The following is a 16,819-nucleotide window of genomic DNA, read 5'->3' as shown; positions in this document are numbered from 1 at the left end:
CCTTAGGATTCCCAATACCCTAGGCAGCCATTTACACTGCCAAAATATACAACAGATAATCCAACCGTGGTTTTCTTGCTCCTCCCACCTCTATCCCCATGTTGTGGCACCTTCTCTACAACTGTCAGCTCTGAGGAACAAAGCTAGCATCAGAATTTGTGGGGCCTAATTCAGATAAAAAAGAGTCCCAAGCAGAGGCACACAGTAGGGCAGGCAGAGGTACACATGGGGGACAGGTGCAGGTAATCATGGAGGAAGGGGCAGAGGCAGATATGGTAGAGAAGCAAATATGGGGGATCAGGCAGAGGTAGATATGGGGGAGTGGCAGAGCAAATATTGGGGAGTGGGCAGAGCAAGATATGGGGAGGAAGCAGAGGCAGAAATGGGGGAGGTGCAGATATGATAGAGGGGCAGAGGTAGACATGGGGGAGAGGGCAGAGGCAGTTATGGGGGAGAGGCAGATATGGGTGAATGAGCAGAGGCAGATATTGGGCAGAGAGCAAGCAGAGGCAGATATTGGGGACAAGTAGCTGTAAACATGGGGAGTGGGCAGAGGGAGATATGGGGGAGTGGGCAGAGGCATATATGGGAGGTTGTATTTACCAGGACTCGCCCTGCAGTGTGTTATGCATAAAAGTCAGGCAGCCTAGCAGTAAATCTAATTGGTTGCCTGTCATTACAGTGTGGGGGCCATGCAGAGCTCTCTGCCTACTCTGCAGTCTGTACGGCAGTGTTGTGAGCAGGGATCTTAAGCTGACCATCCACCAGACTAATCTTCCTCCAGCCATCCAACTGACCAACTGTCCAACTTGTCTGTCCAACAGAAATGGTGCTCCACTTACCTACCTAAAGCTGGGTACACACCCACACAATCAACGGGCCATTTGTTCGACTCCCGACCCATTCATATGATATCTTAAGTGTGTGTATGCACGATCGATCAAGTTTTATCTGAAGAAAACAGGTTGCATCTGAATATCAGGTTTTATGTGCAGTTTAATTTTCATCGGATGCAATGGTACAATATCGGACAAAGCATGAAGTGTGTATGCACTTTCAACCGTTCTGTCTATACTCCTTCTGCCCGATGTTTCTGCCCATATTCCTCCAGCAGCAGTGCTGCCTTTGTATCGTTTCAGCAGATATTTTAGACAGATACGTGTCCTGGATCACAAGTTAGATTGTAAAGGTGAGTACGCATGAATCAGCACTTTGAACGGGACTCCCGAACATTAGTATAATCAAAAGTAAAATCACTTTGAAAGTATGATTGTACAAGTGTGCACCTAGCTTACATTTTTCATCAGAATAGCCAATCAGCCAACACTTTCAGCAGACCAGCCAACTTCTCTCCAACTTTGATACCTCAGAAGTAAGGAGACAGCGTCAGCCAGTGTCTGCCTACTTCTGCATGTTTTGAATAAATAAGTTTGGGTTATTTATTTACTCTATTGACCATAAAAGACAAAAACCACTATTTAGTGAACATGGAAAACAAAAAATGTATGAAAACCATCTGGATCATTTGGTTTGGTTATCAAGTTTTTCCACCCATCTGCTGTCCAGTCGACTCCATGCTATGAATGGAGATCACATCCATATCTCTTGCAGTCTATGGTTGCATTCTGCTTACTAGTTGGCTGGTTGGAATTATATCATCCTTCTGTATGGCTTGCTGTAAGCCAGGTACATAATACCCGATGGGTGCCAATGATCCGGTAAATGCTCTGATCCGATGGATCAATCATTGGATTGGTGCACACCAGTACACATTGAGCAATTTCTTGCTTAGTGTGTACTTTCCTTTCATCTCTTGAATGGAATTGGGAGGATGGGAACAATACAGTACATGCTATATCATTCACCTGAATAGGAGCGTTTTGAGCGTTTATTGGTTAAAAATGCTCAAATGGACTGCATACACACTATTTAAATATTGGTCCGATCATCCATTTACAGATAATGTCAGATATTTGAATAGTGTGTTTCTAGCTTTAGTCTTGCAAGATCCCTGCTCACCACACTGCTGTACAGGCTGCAGAGCAGACTAAGGCCCTGATTCAGAGCCGCTTACGAGCGTTGTGCGCTCGCAAGCGGCCTGATGTTTCTGCACTGCACCGCGTCCGTTGTGCATGAGCCCCGCTGAGCGTCTGAAGTTCAGTCGCTACGGGGCTCGCAACAAGATGGGGCGGCTGTCGATGGTGAATGACAGCTTGCCCTGGTTTGTGGGCGGGTAGGGTGGGTGGCTGGACAAACGCAGACGTTCCCTTAGGAATGCCTGCCGTTTGTTGGGTGGTCTTACTGACATCACTACTGATGTCAGTAGTGGACTTCCTGCTCTATCAGAGCAGGAAGTCCACTCGGCCTTACAGCAGCCTAGACCGTAGGGTCTCGTCGCAAGGCCGAAGGTCGCGATTATCGCGATGGTCTCCTGGCCGCTCGCACAAACTGTGGCTGGTCTCCCACAGCTTTGCGAGCAGCTGGAGAACAAAAAAATAAATAATAAAAAACGCCCACATACCCAACGAGAGGCCAGCGGATGCGAGCGGGTCTGAATCAGGGCCTGAGAGCTCTGCGTGGCAGGTGCACTAAATAAAAGCAGCTCGTTAGAAGAGCCAAGGTCTGTCATCCCACTTACCTGTCAGCGATGCTGCAGCAGCCTCTCTTACCCCAGTGTTTTCAGCTTTGGTTGGTCCAGGGAGGCTGCAGCCACTGAGCTTAGCAGTGGAGCAGTCTCCTCCGTCTGCACTCGATGTGCAGGAGAGGGGGACGATCGCACTGATTGCACCTCCCCCATTGGATTTGCCCCTGGCTGAGGGGAGCACAATGCCACAAATATTGTTTTTTAATACTTTTATTTAGGGGGATTGGTTTCACCCAGTGTGATTAGCCCATGCCCCCTACAGTACCAGGGCCCAACACAATTCTCTACAGCCCTGAGTACAGGCAACTGTCCCTACACTATCTCGCCCCCACCGGTAGCTGAATAAAATTAAAGAAAAAATTATTCAGAAAAAAAAGACAATACAACACCATTTGGCCCTCCTGTTCCCCCCTGCTGAGGAAAGCCATATTCAAACACTAGCCATGTCAGCCATGCTGCAACCAGCTTAGTGAAAATGTCTAGTGCTGATTTATAACACACTTGCAAACTTAGGGGTTTATTTACTAAGCAGTGTTAGGAAGAGTGACGAGTGAAAAGTGATAAGGTGCCAGCCATTTTTCAAACACAGGCTGTGAGATGACACAGTTGGGAGCTGATTGGCTGGCACTTTATCACTTTCTTATCACTTTTCTCTTTGTCTCCTAACATTGCTTAGTAAATAGACCCCTTATTCTGGATGGTGGCTGTTTACTATAACAATCACTACACACAGAACTGTGTGGTAGCTACAAGATTCACTTTTCCCAACCAAGGGGTACATTTACTAAAGTGCAGGTTTATAGAAGTGAAGATGTTGCCCATAGCAACCAATAAGATTCTAGCTGTTATCTTCTAGAAGCTGCTAGGTAAATGATTGGTTGCTATGGGCAACATCTCCACTTCTAAAAACCCACGCATTATTAAATATAGCCCTAGGACTGCAATTTGGTCATATACAAACCTAGAAACTGTTACTGGGAATCACAGACTTTCTTATACAGGAGAATGGTTTTTCTGGTGTCACAATAATAAAACAGATATAGTCACACATTAAGAAAAAAAAATGCAGATTTCTTGCAGGGACATACGGACAAGGACCCCCATTTTCCCATCACCGGCTTAGCTTGATAAAGGGCACTGGCGGATATTGTTGAAAGAATCCATGTGTCTGTAAATGCCTAGAAAAAAACTAAGTTATACGAATGCAACAGATTGACTGCAGATTGTACATCCAACTGGAAATGTTAAGTTTAGCACCACAAAGATATAGTGTATAGCGTAGTAATTATGCTATAAGGATTGGTGAAATCTACAATGGTTTAGAAAATAGTTTATGTCTATTGCAGTTTTTATTATATAGAATACACATAAACATATAGCTATAGTTATGCTCATGGTGAGAGTGCCAGCTGCAAGAGACTTGTAGTCAGCAGCTGCTTAATTAGCATGCTGCTGTTATAGCTGGCATCCGGCTCCCGGGAAGCAGAGCTGGGTCATAGTACATCTCTATCATGTTTAGTGTGGATCATACACAAGGATGCTAGTACAATAAAATCCCCCATTTACACTTTTCTGATTACTGAACGAATATATATTTGTAAATTATATGAAAGTACAATTGAGAAAATGGTATTCTATAATGACAGACTATAAAACCTTTAACCTTATATATCACATGAGTCAGACTATATATTATGCAGTGGTGCTTTCTGTGTTTGCTCCTTTTGATACATATATTGGCTGATTACTATTACTATTCTAGGGATGTGGAAGCAGGAACACAGAGATAAAAGTATTTGCTGAAAGATTATTTAATTAACAATTTGGCTCCAATAAAAGTGTTATTTAAAATAAACACATTTCAAATAGGTGATCTTCAATATAAGAACACTTTATAGTAGAGATGTGCGAGTTCGGTTCCCAGAGAACTGAAAACAACCGAATTTAGGTGTTCCAAGTCAAACCAAGCCCGAGTTTGGAATCACTATGGGGTACAGATTCAAACCGAGTCCTAGTTCGTATCTTCCTGCAGTTCAGAACTCAGATTTTAAAACCAAACTCGGGTCTTGGATTATATGTAACTGTAAACATGTCAAAATATTAGCGGTTGTTTTATTTTTATTTATTTAAATGCAGTTCCAAAACCACAACACACGAGGGTGATTCTGAAAAAACAAAACAAGAAGATGAATGGGGGGTTGCACAGATGGGCAGGCAATAGGAGTTGAGTTTTGAGAGTTTTTTTGAGGGATGCAAGATTGGGGGAATAGTTTGGTTGAACAAGGCAAGGAGATTATGAAGGAGTAGAGAACTGAGGTGTATATGTAGAGGTCAGAGAGGTTGGTGAGGGCACTTAAGGTGAAAGTGAAAGTTATTCATAGAGTTTGTGGCAGTTTCCACAGGGATGTAGTCAGCATACCTCCACGCGGCATGTTGACGGACTATATCCTGGCGCCAAAATCCCGACAGCAGTCAGAATCCCGCCTCCAGAATACGGACCGCCGGCATGCCAAAAGTAAGTATCGGGGGGTTAGGTTTAGGGTTAGGTGCTAGGAGGAGTGCTAGGGTTAGGCCCTAAGGGGGGAGAGTTAGGGTTAGGCATGTGGAGGGGGAGGTTAGCTTCAGGCACTAAGGGGGGAGATTAGGCATAGGCACCAAAGAGGGAGGGTAAGGGTAGGGAGAGGGGGAGGGTTAGCATACCAACCAACAAGTGTCGGTATGTTAACCTGTCGGGATCCCAGCATCAGGAATCTGACCACTGGGTTCCCGACTCTCGGCATTACATACCCAACCCGTTTCCACACTAATGTAAAAAATTATTACTGGGCGGGAGTATATTCTGCGTGGACATCTCTATTCAAATTTGAGGCTAACATTTTATACTAATGTTTTATATAATCTAACTTGGTATTGGAAACTACGTGGTATTTGATTCCCATTGGAGGTTAATATCTTTACTAAATTGAATCCGCATTTTTTTCCAGTTCGTGGCTTGCACAATATCACCATGCAAACATAACAAAGTGGATGCTGCTCAAATCAATTTGGCGATACTCTTCAGGTGCATGCAAGGGAGGGATCATACTAAACAAAAAAAAAACAATATCACTATGTAAAGGATTTGGTTCAATAGGATTAATTAATATCAACCCAATAAAAGTGACTCAATTTTTTTTGGTTTCCTTTTACACAATCATTCTAATCCCCATTTAGTTTATTCTTTTTTATTAAATACAGATATATCCTCATTTTGATATTGTTTTTGTGCTGCATGGCACGACTTAACTGCAGTAACTTTTGGACTCCAGCACTATTTCATAAATCTTGCACCACAGAGTCTATTTCACACTGCAGCTGCATACAAACACAATTATAGTGTACATGGAGCTTAGGATTTGTACTGTAATTGCAATTGCGGCAGTGTAAACTTGCACATTTACCATTATGCTGTATGGTGGGATGCATGGCGCGGTTATATCATATCGGCCCCGTTCTCTTGCCTCATTCTCAAATTCTTCCTTATCCGTGTTTCACTCTGTTGTCCCTAAAATATATTAGTGGTGTTCAGGGTGCTCGTACTGTGTGCATTTTGTCATGTTCGCAGAGTGAAAAAATGCAAATTTGGTAAAATGTTGAGTGATGGGGCCAATGGTGAGGTTTAGACCCGTATTCAATTTGAGGTGAAAAGTCCAGACTTTTTGCCTGCTGGACTTTTCGCCTCCTTCACCTGTTTTTGGTGGAAAAGTATCACACGCGTGCCCGCTATTCCCCGTATTCAATTCCAAAGTAGGCGAAAACGGGAACCGGCGAAACTGGGATCCGCGAAAAAAAATGGGAATTTTCGGCAAATAATCCTAGGACCCCCCCTAAAGATGTTCAGACATGGGGGGTCACTATGGGTACCCCCATTTTTGCCTGCAGAAGAAATTTGGGTTTTTAAACAGCCGTGGCAGGTGCATAAATGCGGCTAGAAAGAAGGTGAGCATTTAGAAGTTTTTTGGGGAAAAATAACTATGCCCATCAAATTTGGGGTACATGAAAATGGGTGTAAGTATATTTTTAAGTCCCTTAAATGATTTTTTAAAATTCTGCAAAAATGCACCTGCCGCTACTCCCGCAATGAAGAGAACACCTGCCGCATATAAGGGAACCCCTCTCGACTCCATTCAATTTAGAAGTGTGTTCCCTACTTTTTTTTTAACCTTAATTTTTGGGGGTGTCCCTATTTTTTTAAAACTTTTTTTGACACAGATCGTTTTAAGGGGGCATTCCCAACGTGCAGGCTAATTTAAGCTTGCACACCTAAGCCCCAATTCTGCACTTTTTTTTGCAAGCTGAAGGCTGGCGAATATTTATCCCCAATTTTTTACATTGACTTTTTGCATCGGCGAAAAGTCAATGTAATTGAATACGGTGATAATTGAAATAGGCGAAAATTACGTCATCGGCGATAAATTATCGCCGATTCCGACATTTTGCCTCAAATTGAATACGATCCTTAGTCGTGTTCTTCATGGTGTGCCAGATGGGGCTATTTGGAGTGATTTCAGTATAGGTTAGTGAAAACACAGCTGTAACGCCATTTTCAAATCTATATGCAATTTTTTGGAGGTGGTATAAGGATTAACGCATCAGAAATCTTTTCAAATTTTTCAATACAATTAAGAATTTTTGCCCTTCGATCAATTAGATTATTAGTTAACTGGAGAAAATAAGTGAGTACTCCTATAAATTTATTCTCCAATTCTGATTAATATGAACCATTTGTTGGTTTCATAAAAATCCTTAATCCCCTATTGATAATATTATGTCAATATCATGATCATGAGATACCCTTGCAGTGATTGCACTGCCCATGTGGGAGATGGTAATACAGTGTTTGAAAATGAAAGAGAATGGGTAGAAAATGTTGACACCAGTAGGCTGTGTGTCATTTTCAAAAGGACGGGGAAAAAATATCAGAATATTTGTCATGTCTGGTATACAGATCTTTATTCCTATTATTTGCACCTATAGAGCTTACAGTTGTGGTGTTGCAATTAATGGAACATTGAAGTAAATTTGGCGATTTATAAATCCCTAGGCTGAGACAGGTTGTATGTAGGATGTAATTTACATTGTGGTCTCCATTTTGGGATTGTGGTGTGGTGTCAGATTGATCAGCCTATAACTGTTTGGAGGTGTAGACTGGGTGTGTCTCTGGTTTATAGTGGATAGTTGGATTGTGATCTGCCTCTTTGTTTCCTGAATTTCCCTCCCCTTTTTGGTATGTAATTTTGTCAGCTTTGTGGGTGTTGGTAGGAAGGAATGGCAGTCCAGTAGCCATCTTGCAGTGCTGTGAGGGGCACTCCCATTCAATACACTGAATAGGCTGATTTCACCCTGCTGAGGTCAGCAGCTCCACCTGGCAGTGTGTTTTTTTGTGTGTGTTATTGGTATGGGAGTCAGAAATATCTTGCTTCTCTGCCATTGCTGTTAGGGAAATTGACCCACGCAAATGGTCTTTGAAGTGAACTCATATTAGGTCAAGTGGTTCCACTGACTAGCTGGCCAGTCTTTCTTCCACCATCATGCTATTTCACTAATTTATATACAGTATATATATATATATATATATATATATACAATGATCCTCCTGTTTGAGGTACAAAGACCCCCCAGAATCTGAACAAAAAAGAGGAGGCACTCCCTTGTAAAGTAGAAAATGTATCATATACTTATGACATGGTGATAATTAGTACAGAGGCTAGTCAACGTTTCAAGGTCCGCAAACCTTTTCGTCAGGACTGTACAACAAGCATCAACAGTCCTGACGAAAAGTTCTGTGGACCTTGAAACGTTGACATGCCTCTGTACTAATTTGTACCTCATACAGGAGGATCATTGATATTTATATTGACCATTTAGGAGGGCACCCCGGTTTTTGCAGTTTTATCCAGCGCCGAACATCTGCACCATATACATATATATATATATATATATATATATACACTGTATATATATATATATATATATATATATATATATATAAATAACAGCGGCACTCACAGGACTGTAGTAAAGAAGACTCATGACTACGATAGGTCAAAGTTCAACGTTTCAGTCTGGCGACTTTTATCAAGAACTAAAAACAAGAGATACAGTGCATACCTTTATACCCAGTGACATCCCATAGTAACCATGTGCAGCTCTCCCCACGCCATGGATGACATCATCAGGGTGGGACAGGGCGCTTCCACAGTGATGCAGCCGCACCAAGCGTCATTGCCATGGTGAGCAACCAGGGCAACCCGGTGATTATGTACAAACATAGATACACAGCGGCAGCATGCTGCACTCCCCACCGCGTAAAGCGCTTGCTGGGGAGAGAGCATGCGGCTAGCGCTGAGAGGCAGCAACTGTGTTAAACTACCCAATAGAAACCGGCAACATGAAACTCTAACTCGCGGCACACATGTGGCAATAAACAATAAGTGAGTAAAGAAGGGACAAAGTGATACATATGAACTACTATAACATGAATTCCCCACAGTATGACATAATAAAGTAATGCATATAAAGGAAAACTGGTAATGTATAACACAGGTGCTGGTGACCATGGACTATGAATGGTCAAAGGCAACACCATGAAGTAAATGAATGAGACATTTAACAATGAATATGTAAATATATACACATAAGAATGTGAATAATAAAGAATAAATTGATAAATGAGATAAGTTAACATCTAGGGGACTGAACTGGTAGTGGAGCACCATAATGCATGATGATGCATGGTTCTGACTGTACCAAAAATGGTAAGTCATATAAGAATAGAGTATGGGGTGGCCACAGCCACTAAAGAATAGCAAATTAATCCAAAATAAACACAAGTAAACTCATAATTTGTCCGTAATCTGAAATAAGAATGTTCAAAACACACTCCACGCGGTACTTAGATAAACGTGTTGATAAATCTAATAAGATCAATACACTGTGTAGATAAAGAATGAAAATGGACAAAATGAACCGGCAAATGCGACTGGACAGGTGTCAGCAAGGATAACTCCATGTTACAGCACCAGGTATTCCTAGGGGGTCTCCCATCCAAGTACTAGCCTGGCCTACACTGCTTAGCTTATAAGATCAGATGGTGCAAGGTGTATCCAGTGTAGTATGGCTGTAGCAGAAGAATAGCAATTCCAAATACGATTGTCCTGCGCATGCCACCAACCGAGACCACAATATATCTGAATACAGTAAATGGATCAGTAGAAAACAAGTAGTGACACACGACATATCCATGAGAACAACCAGTGTGGATAATGCAACGGTGCAGAATATCCATAAACACTCTTTGGGAAAAATGGGTAACCAATACCCTGTAAGTGTAAGTATAAATTCAATGTGTGACAACAACAAACCGTCACTGGAAGTCCTTAAAAAAAACAGGAAAAGGATAGTTGTTTGTTAAGACCAAATGGAGATATAGTGTTCATTTTATCAATCCAAAAAGTTTCAAGTTGTAGCAATTTCTTGTCCCTATCACCTCCACGTTTATTCATAGGGACATGATCAATAAGTTTATACACCAAGGTGGATAATGAGTGTCGAAAGTTCTTGAAGTGGCGAGCTAATGGTTGGTCTATTTCCTTTCCCTCTAGTGCTTGACGGATTGCAGTACGGTGTTGGGCCATTCTAATTCTAGCAGTGCAGGTGGTTTTCCCAATATATGGCAGTCCACAGGGACAGCGGATCTTATATACCACGTATTTGGACGTGCATGTTAATAAATGCCTGATTGGAAAACGTTTCCCCGAATGCGGGTGTACAATGTCTGGGCCAGTTTCCATAAAACTGCATGTGGTGCAGCCAGTGCATCGATAACATCCCGGTCTCTTAGATAGGAAATGCTGTTCAGTGTTAATGGGACCAAAGTTGATGTCGTTGTGTACAAGCCAATCCTTCAGATTTTTGCCACATTTGTAGCCCAGCATGATCTTTGGAATTTTTTAACGACTTGATGGAATTGTCCATGTTAATTATCGGCCAGAGGCATTTGGCTGTGGAGTTGATGAATTTGCTGGCGACATTATGTTGATTGACAAATAGCATCGTCTCAGTTTTGTTGCTTGCGATTTTGTTGGATTCATTTGTCCGTCCGTGCACTGATATTGCCCTGGTTTTCGCCGCAATGGGATCCTTGCGTCTATACCCACGTTGTGCAAATTTGGTTATCATACAATCAATTTCTTGTTCTGCTTGGGAGGGATCACTGGTTATCCTAAGTGCACGTAAAAACTGGGAATATGGCAAACTCCTTTTAAGCGACGTGGGATGATGCCTCTGTACTAATTTGTACCTCATACAGGAGGATCATTGTTATTTATATTAACCATTTAGGAGGGCACCCCGGTTTTTGCAGTTTTATCCAGAGTGACAAACATCTGCACCATATATATATATATATATATATATATATATATACACTGTGTATATATATATTATATATATATGTATATATATATATTATATATATATATATTGTATTTACTGTATACAATGTTTAGGTCTAATGGTTATTCAACATTTGGAGCAGAATCTGCCATCGGAGCATTTATAGCACAAAGTAACACTGATTTGCATTGTTATGGAGACAGCATGCCTAATTGTAGCAAAATTAGGGATTGCTAATCAGGGGTTTGGTTGCATTAACTTTAGTTGTAATATTTTCTCTCCCTTATTTGTAAGGTCAGTATCAGTTTGTAGTCCCAGAGGACATTGCTGTTGGTGATGCACTTGGACGGGTGAAGGCAAATGATCGAGACACCGGAGACAACGCTAAATCATCATTTGATATCATTGATGGTGATGGGAGAGATATGTTTGAAATCGTTACTGATTCCCAGACACAGGATGGAGTCATTCGATTACGAAAGGTAATTGCTAATTAATTTTAAAACTTTTTTTTATAAATTAATAGTTAAATACATACTGCAGAACAGTAAGGGAAAATTGGTTGCTGCCCAATGATGTCAGGTTGATGGCTGGTGCGATGGATGTGACTCTCTGTATTGTCTAATAGCGATATTGATACAGAAATACAAATAAATTCCAGCCCTAGTTTTCCCAAAAGATGTTAGACTATCTCAGGAATCTAAATGTAATTATTATTCAAGAATTAAAAAAATGCAATAGAACCATGAAAATCTCATCTCACATCTTAGGAATATGAGTTCTTGGTGAACATTAGGTCCAAGGCGTATTCACGGCTGTGGTGGGAAGTAATTGGAGAAATCAGATGATTAATACATCATGGGTACATGCATAGGTGTGCACAGAAGCTGGCACAGAATGTGCTGCTTCAGCACTACCCCCCCCCGATGGGTCATTGTTTACTTTATTTCCCCTCCCACCAGGATATAAACCTGTCCCCTTCACACTGGGACATAGACCTAGGCAGCTAGGTGAGTCCAGGTGAGTAGTGTATGTTCCAGAGGGAGGGCGGACGTGGTAGACCATGACTCGGCAGAGGGGGAAGTGCCAAAGCGGCCCCCCTGTGCCATCTTCTCCACATGCCTATGGGTACATGACAGATGATAATCAATTTAATTCATCATAGTTGTTTAAGATAGTAAGAAGACATCTGAACAGGTAATATGAAGTTAATAAGATATGTTTATGGCTTTCTTCCATTAATAGCTCTCTGGGGTAACCTGTGACATCAGATGGGTTTAATCAATAATATATCTGTAATCTAAAGTATTTATTTTTTATAACTATAAGGATCTTTACATTTCTCAAATGTACAGGATGTACATGTATTTTAAATTTCATATGCTGTTTCTAGACCTACGAAGAAGCCAGTAGTCTTTTGTCTTAAGTCTATGTTTTTAGTTGAAGGTTTTACAAGAAATGCTTAAAAAGACAGAGTATATACATGATGACACTGTCGCTGAATTAAAAAGAAAAAGCTATTTGCACTATTGATTGCTGACAGTGATGACGTGTGTTTCGAAAAGCCATATTTTAGGTAGATAAAGCACCTTCTATACAACAGAGCCCAGATATTGGACACATTTATATTGCAACCCTGTTTTACTCTCAATAATCAGCTTCAATAAATGATGCGTAAGACAAGAATTGAGTGAATCTTCCACAGTTCAGTTCTCTTAACTAATCCTGATATTCAGCTAATATATCTATATTAGGAAATGAATTCACCAATCTTTTTTTTGTTAATAGTTCAGACACTAAAAAGTAATTTGGAAAGACATTTTAAGGGTATGAAAATACTTTCTAATTTGATTTTGTTCTATTTGTTTTTAAGATATATGTTTAATTCTTTTGAAACAAATTATCTGCATGACATTCGCAGTGATTCAGCGGCTCCAGGTCAATAAAATGTAAAAATTATTCGGTATTGCCATATATACTGTATCCCTATATAAACCTGCATAATATATGTGTTCCATTATTATAAGTATATGTGTTCTAACATACTTACAAATGTATCATGGTGATGATTTCCTTTTATTATCATGGGTATACACATATAATCTTGCTGTTAGTAAAGGTAAAATATTATCACAGTAAGAGGAGTAGTGTACCTGAGGAGATAAAAAGAGGCCATAAATTCACTAGTCCAGGAAAGGAGCTGTAAGCTACAGAAGGTTAGTAAGCATACACATTCCCTAAATCACTTTGGAAGGATCATTACACAACCACGGTAAAAAAAGAACTTTCGCTGGTTGATATTCAATAGGGATTCCAGGTAGTCTGCAATCTATCAAGCTCAATAAAGTATTTATTCTGTTTTTTCTAGATCCACAAAGGCTCTTTTATAATTAGGTGAATAAATAATCAGCATTTTGCAACCTGTATAAGTCAGCTTTAAATTCCTAACGTTAAACATACCCACAAAAAATACGCACAACTGTGTCCTTAGTAAATAATCCATACTTCACAATTTTACTGAGTTTTTTGAAAGTGGGTGTTTCTGGGTGAACCTTGGCTGAGTTATAGCAGATTAGGGCAGGGTCTATTTTGACTTGATTTGGCATTTGTAAATGTTGGGAGTTATGCAAGTTTTATGTATAACTATGTATGAAGATAACATTTTAGCCTTTCTTAATAGGATCAATTGTTTTGATTTTAGTATTAGAAAAGGGTTGGGTACAGGAGGTCAGGAGGTCAGGATGCCAGTGGTCAGAATACCGTCAACGGCGTCCCAACAGAATTAGGTAAGTATCCGAGCCATAACCACTAACCCTCCCACTAACCCACCTTTCCCGTAGCCTATACCTAACCCTCCCACCCACAGCCTAACCCTCCCCCCTGCAGCCCATCCCTAACCCTCCCACCCGCAGCCTAACCCTAACCTTCCCTCCTGCAGCCAAACCCTAACCCTCCTCCTGGTGCCTAACCCTAACCCTCCCCCCACAGACTAAACCTAACTCTCCTCCTAGTACCTAACCATAACCCTAAACCTAACCCTAATACTTACCATTGGGATGTAACCGGTTGGAATTCTGGAGCCAGGATTCCGACTGCTGTCGGGATTCCGGCACCAGTATGCTGACTGCCGGCTTCCTGACCGACAGGATGCCGACTACATCTCTTTCTGTAAGGAAATTCCCACAGCAGTGCTAATGGTCTTCACAGCAGAACCCCACTAAATATGTACAGACATTATCTGATTATAATAATCTTTATTCTTCTTTTGCACAATAATCTGAGAGCACCTTGAGAGCTCGTTTACACTTATGCACTGGGAGAATGTGTAAATGTCTAAATACAGTACCTGCCACATAGCAGTATAATAGAGCAGGCTGGAGGTATGTTTAGGTAATTAATTAGCACATTGCATAGCCGTTTAGCAATTTGTATAAAAAATAACTGCATGAGATGTTCTGAGATATAACTAATGCGTCCATTTGCATATTAATTGTACATCATGTTATTCAATGTTAAACCTATCTACTGTGGAGAGAACCAAAGAATATTAGGTATGTAAATGCAATAGAAACTAGTGACATCACTGAGTAATAGTGCATACCCCTGTACCCCTGTGGGCCAGTCCGACACTGATTGCAGCTCACACTTTATTTTCATGTATACTATTGTTGAGTGTCAATTATTCCAAAATGGCAGCAACAGTCCTGTATAGTATGAGTCTTTTAACTGCCAATTTAGGGCTGAAGTTAAATTTCAAGCATCAGGAACTATTCTAGTGAATTGCGAAGTTGAGACATAGGCCCAGATTTCTCAACGAGTGATATTCTTGTTATCACTCATTACTAATCTTATGTGGTGCTCCAACCAATCAGCTCCTAGCTGTCATGTGTTTAAAAAAATGACAGTTAGGAGCTAATTGGTTTGAGCACCTTTTAAGATCTGTAAGGAGTGATAACAAGAATGTCACTTTATCATTTTAAGTATGGAAATTCATTGTATAAAAACACTTATTTCTGAGTGAAGACACACTTTAAGTAATGTAAAATGCACATTATAGCATGTAATCCACTTTCATAAATGGCATTGTCCTAAAATGGATGTTAAGACACTTTTTAGAAATTTCTTCGCAAGAAGTCCCCGATGATTGGAAAGCCAGTCACATGCCTTATTTTTTTTTTTATACTACCTTACCAATTTCAAACAATGAAATTAGACACAGGTGACTCCAGTAAAAATGTCAGTGTTGCCTTCTTGTAACCTTTGACATTTTATCCTAATTCTAATGTTGAGTACACATTGTACGATATATCGTTCATAGAGCCAACAAACAGTATATTGTGCGCTTCTGCTGGTGTGTACCCCATGACCTGCCAACCCATATTTTGGCCCCATGAAGCAGTAAAAATAAGGCCGACACTGTTTCCTCTGGCTAGACATATTGGCAGGCTGAATAGTAAGTGTGTATGCACAACTGCATACTGACTAAATTGGTCAGTTGGTATGCGGGTTGCCCGGACGCCTGATCTATTGATGCCGGCACAGATAAATTATACAAGATTGATTGGTATGGTGCACTGTCACTGGGAAATTTGTATATGCCAATGCTTATAATTGGAAGTGCTTTATAATAAAAAATAAAGATTTAATTTTTTTTACTATAAAATGTTTTCAGTCCAACTTTTCCTTTTATGCAATTTTGGGCCTGATTCAGAGGTGTATGCAAGTCATGATGCAGCTGCAATCCCATATGCAGCGGTTGTGCAAAAATATGGAAGTGTCGCAGCCGCTGGGATTGGTATTGAGAGTCCAGTAGTGGCATCCCAAGTCCGTCGCTTGTGTACACAGATGCACCATTGGCCTGCGATTAAGACACTCCCACCCCCAGTTACCTCCTACAAAAGCTCCCTGACTGTCAATCACTCTGCTTCCAAGTCCTCACTGTGGCGTCCGTCGGTAATGAAAATCGGTACATGCGCAGTGCGACTCATACGCATGCGCTGTATAAAAATAGTCGCTAAACACCGCAAACATTGGCAAAGTGTCCTCTTCTGAATCAGACCCTATATTACAACCTGCAGTGATATATTTATATCTCTGGTCTCCATACTTTGCAATTTGGCTAACAGATTCATACAATGAAAGTAGAAAGTTTAATCTACACATCTTGACATCAGAAATCAGAAGAAGTGAACCTCATTAACAATGACCTTCTTCAGTTCATTTTATCGTCAAGCCTTTTGAATGTAAAATACAATATTAGTGAAATCTGTAATCAATCAAGAGGATTATTTCATCTGCAAAAGTTGTCTGAGGAGAAATAAAAAGTTATTTCCTAAATAGAAAGAAAATTATATATATATTATGTCTGAGAGGTAGGGATATATGATGGGCATCGAGATACCGACGCCCATCATAATCCCGATGCCGGAATCCAGGACGTCATGGGCCCGAATGAGGCAAGTCTGGGGCGCCCGTCCTCTTAGTCATGGGGGGGTAGTTTTATTGCACCCCGGGGGGACTCAGGGTTAGGCACCCCCTGGGGAGGGTTAGAATTAGGCTAAGGGAAGGGGGGATTAGGGTCAAGTGCCGCCGGGAGAGGTTAGGGTTAGGCACTCCCCCCGGGAGGGTTACATTTTGGGTGCGGGGAGGGAGGGTTAGGTTTAGGCACCCCTGGGGGGGATAGGGTTAGGCACTAGGGGGGAAGATTAGGGTTAGGCACTCCTAAGGGAGGGTTAGGGG

The 16,819-nt window shown here is 41.0% G+C and overlaps 1 protein-coding gene and 1 pseudogene across 2 annotated transcripts in view; one reads left to right on the top strand and one right to left on the bottom strand.

Annotated features, from left to right (window-relative positions):
* The window catches only part of LOC148500833 (cadherin-8), a 434,715-nt gene that overhangs the window by 305,821 nt on the left and 112,075 nt on the right, over window positions 1-16,819 (top strand). For both annotated transcript variants that reach the window (XM_088451277.1, XM_088451278.1), the window contains one exon: window positions 11,375-11,562. In XM_088451277.1, coding sequence (XP_088307403.1) covers window positions 11,375-11,562 — 188 coding nt within the window. The remainder of the gene's footprint in view (window positions 1-11,374; window positions 11,563-16,819) is intronic.
* On the bottom strand, window positions 9,694-9,811 carry LOC148500834 (5S ribosomal RNA; annotated as a pseudogene).

Source organism: Taudactylus pleione, unplaced genomic scaffold (assembly GCF_031769625.1).
Source record: "Taudactylus pleione unplaced genomic scaffold, aTauple2 ptg000545l, whole genome shotgun sequence".
NCBI classification, from domain to species: domain Eukaryota; kingdom Metazoa; phylum Chordata; class Amphibia; order Anura; family Myobatrachidae; genus Taudactylus; species Taudactylus pleione.
Note: the sequence above shows the minus strand (reverse complement) of the source record. Positions and strands in the feature narration are given on the sequence as shown.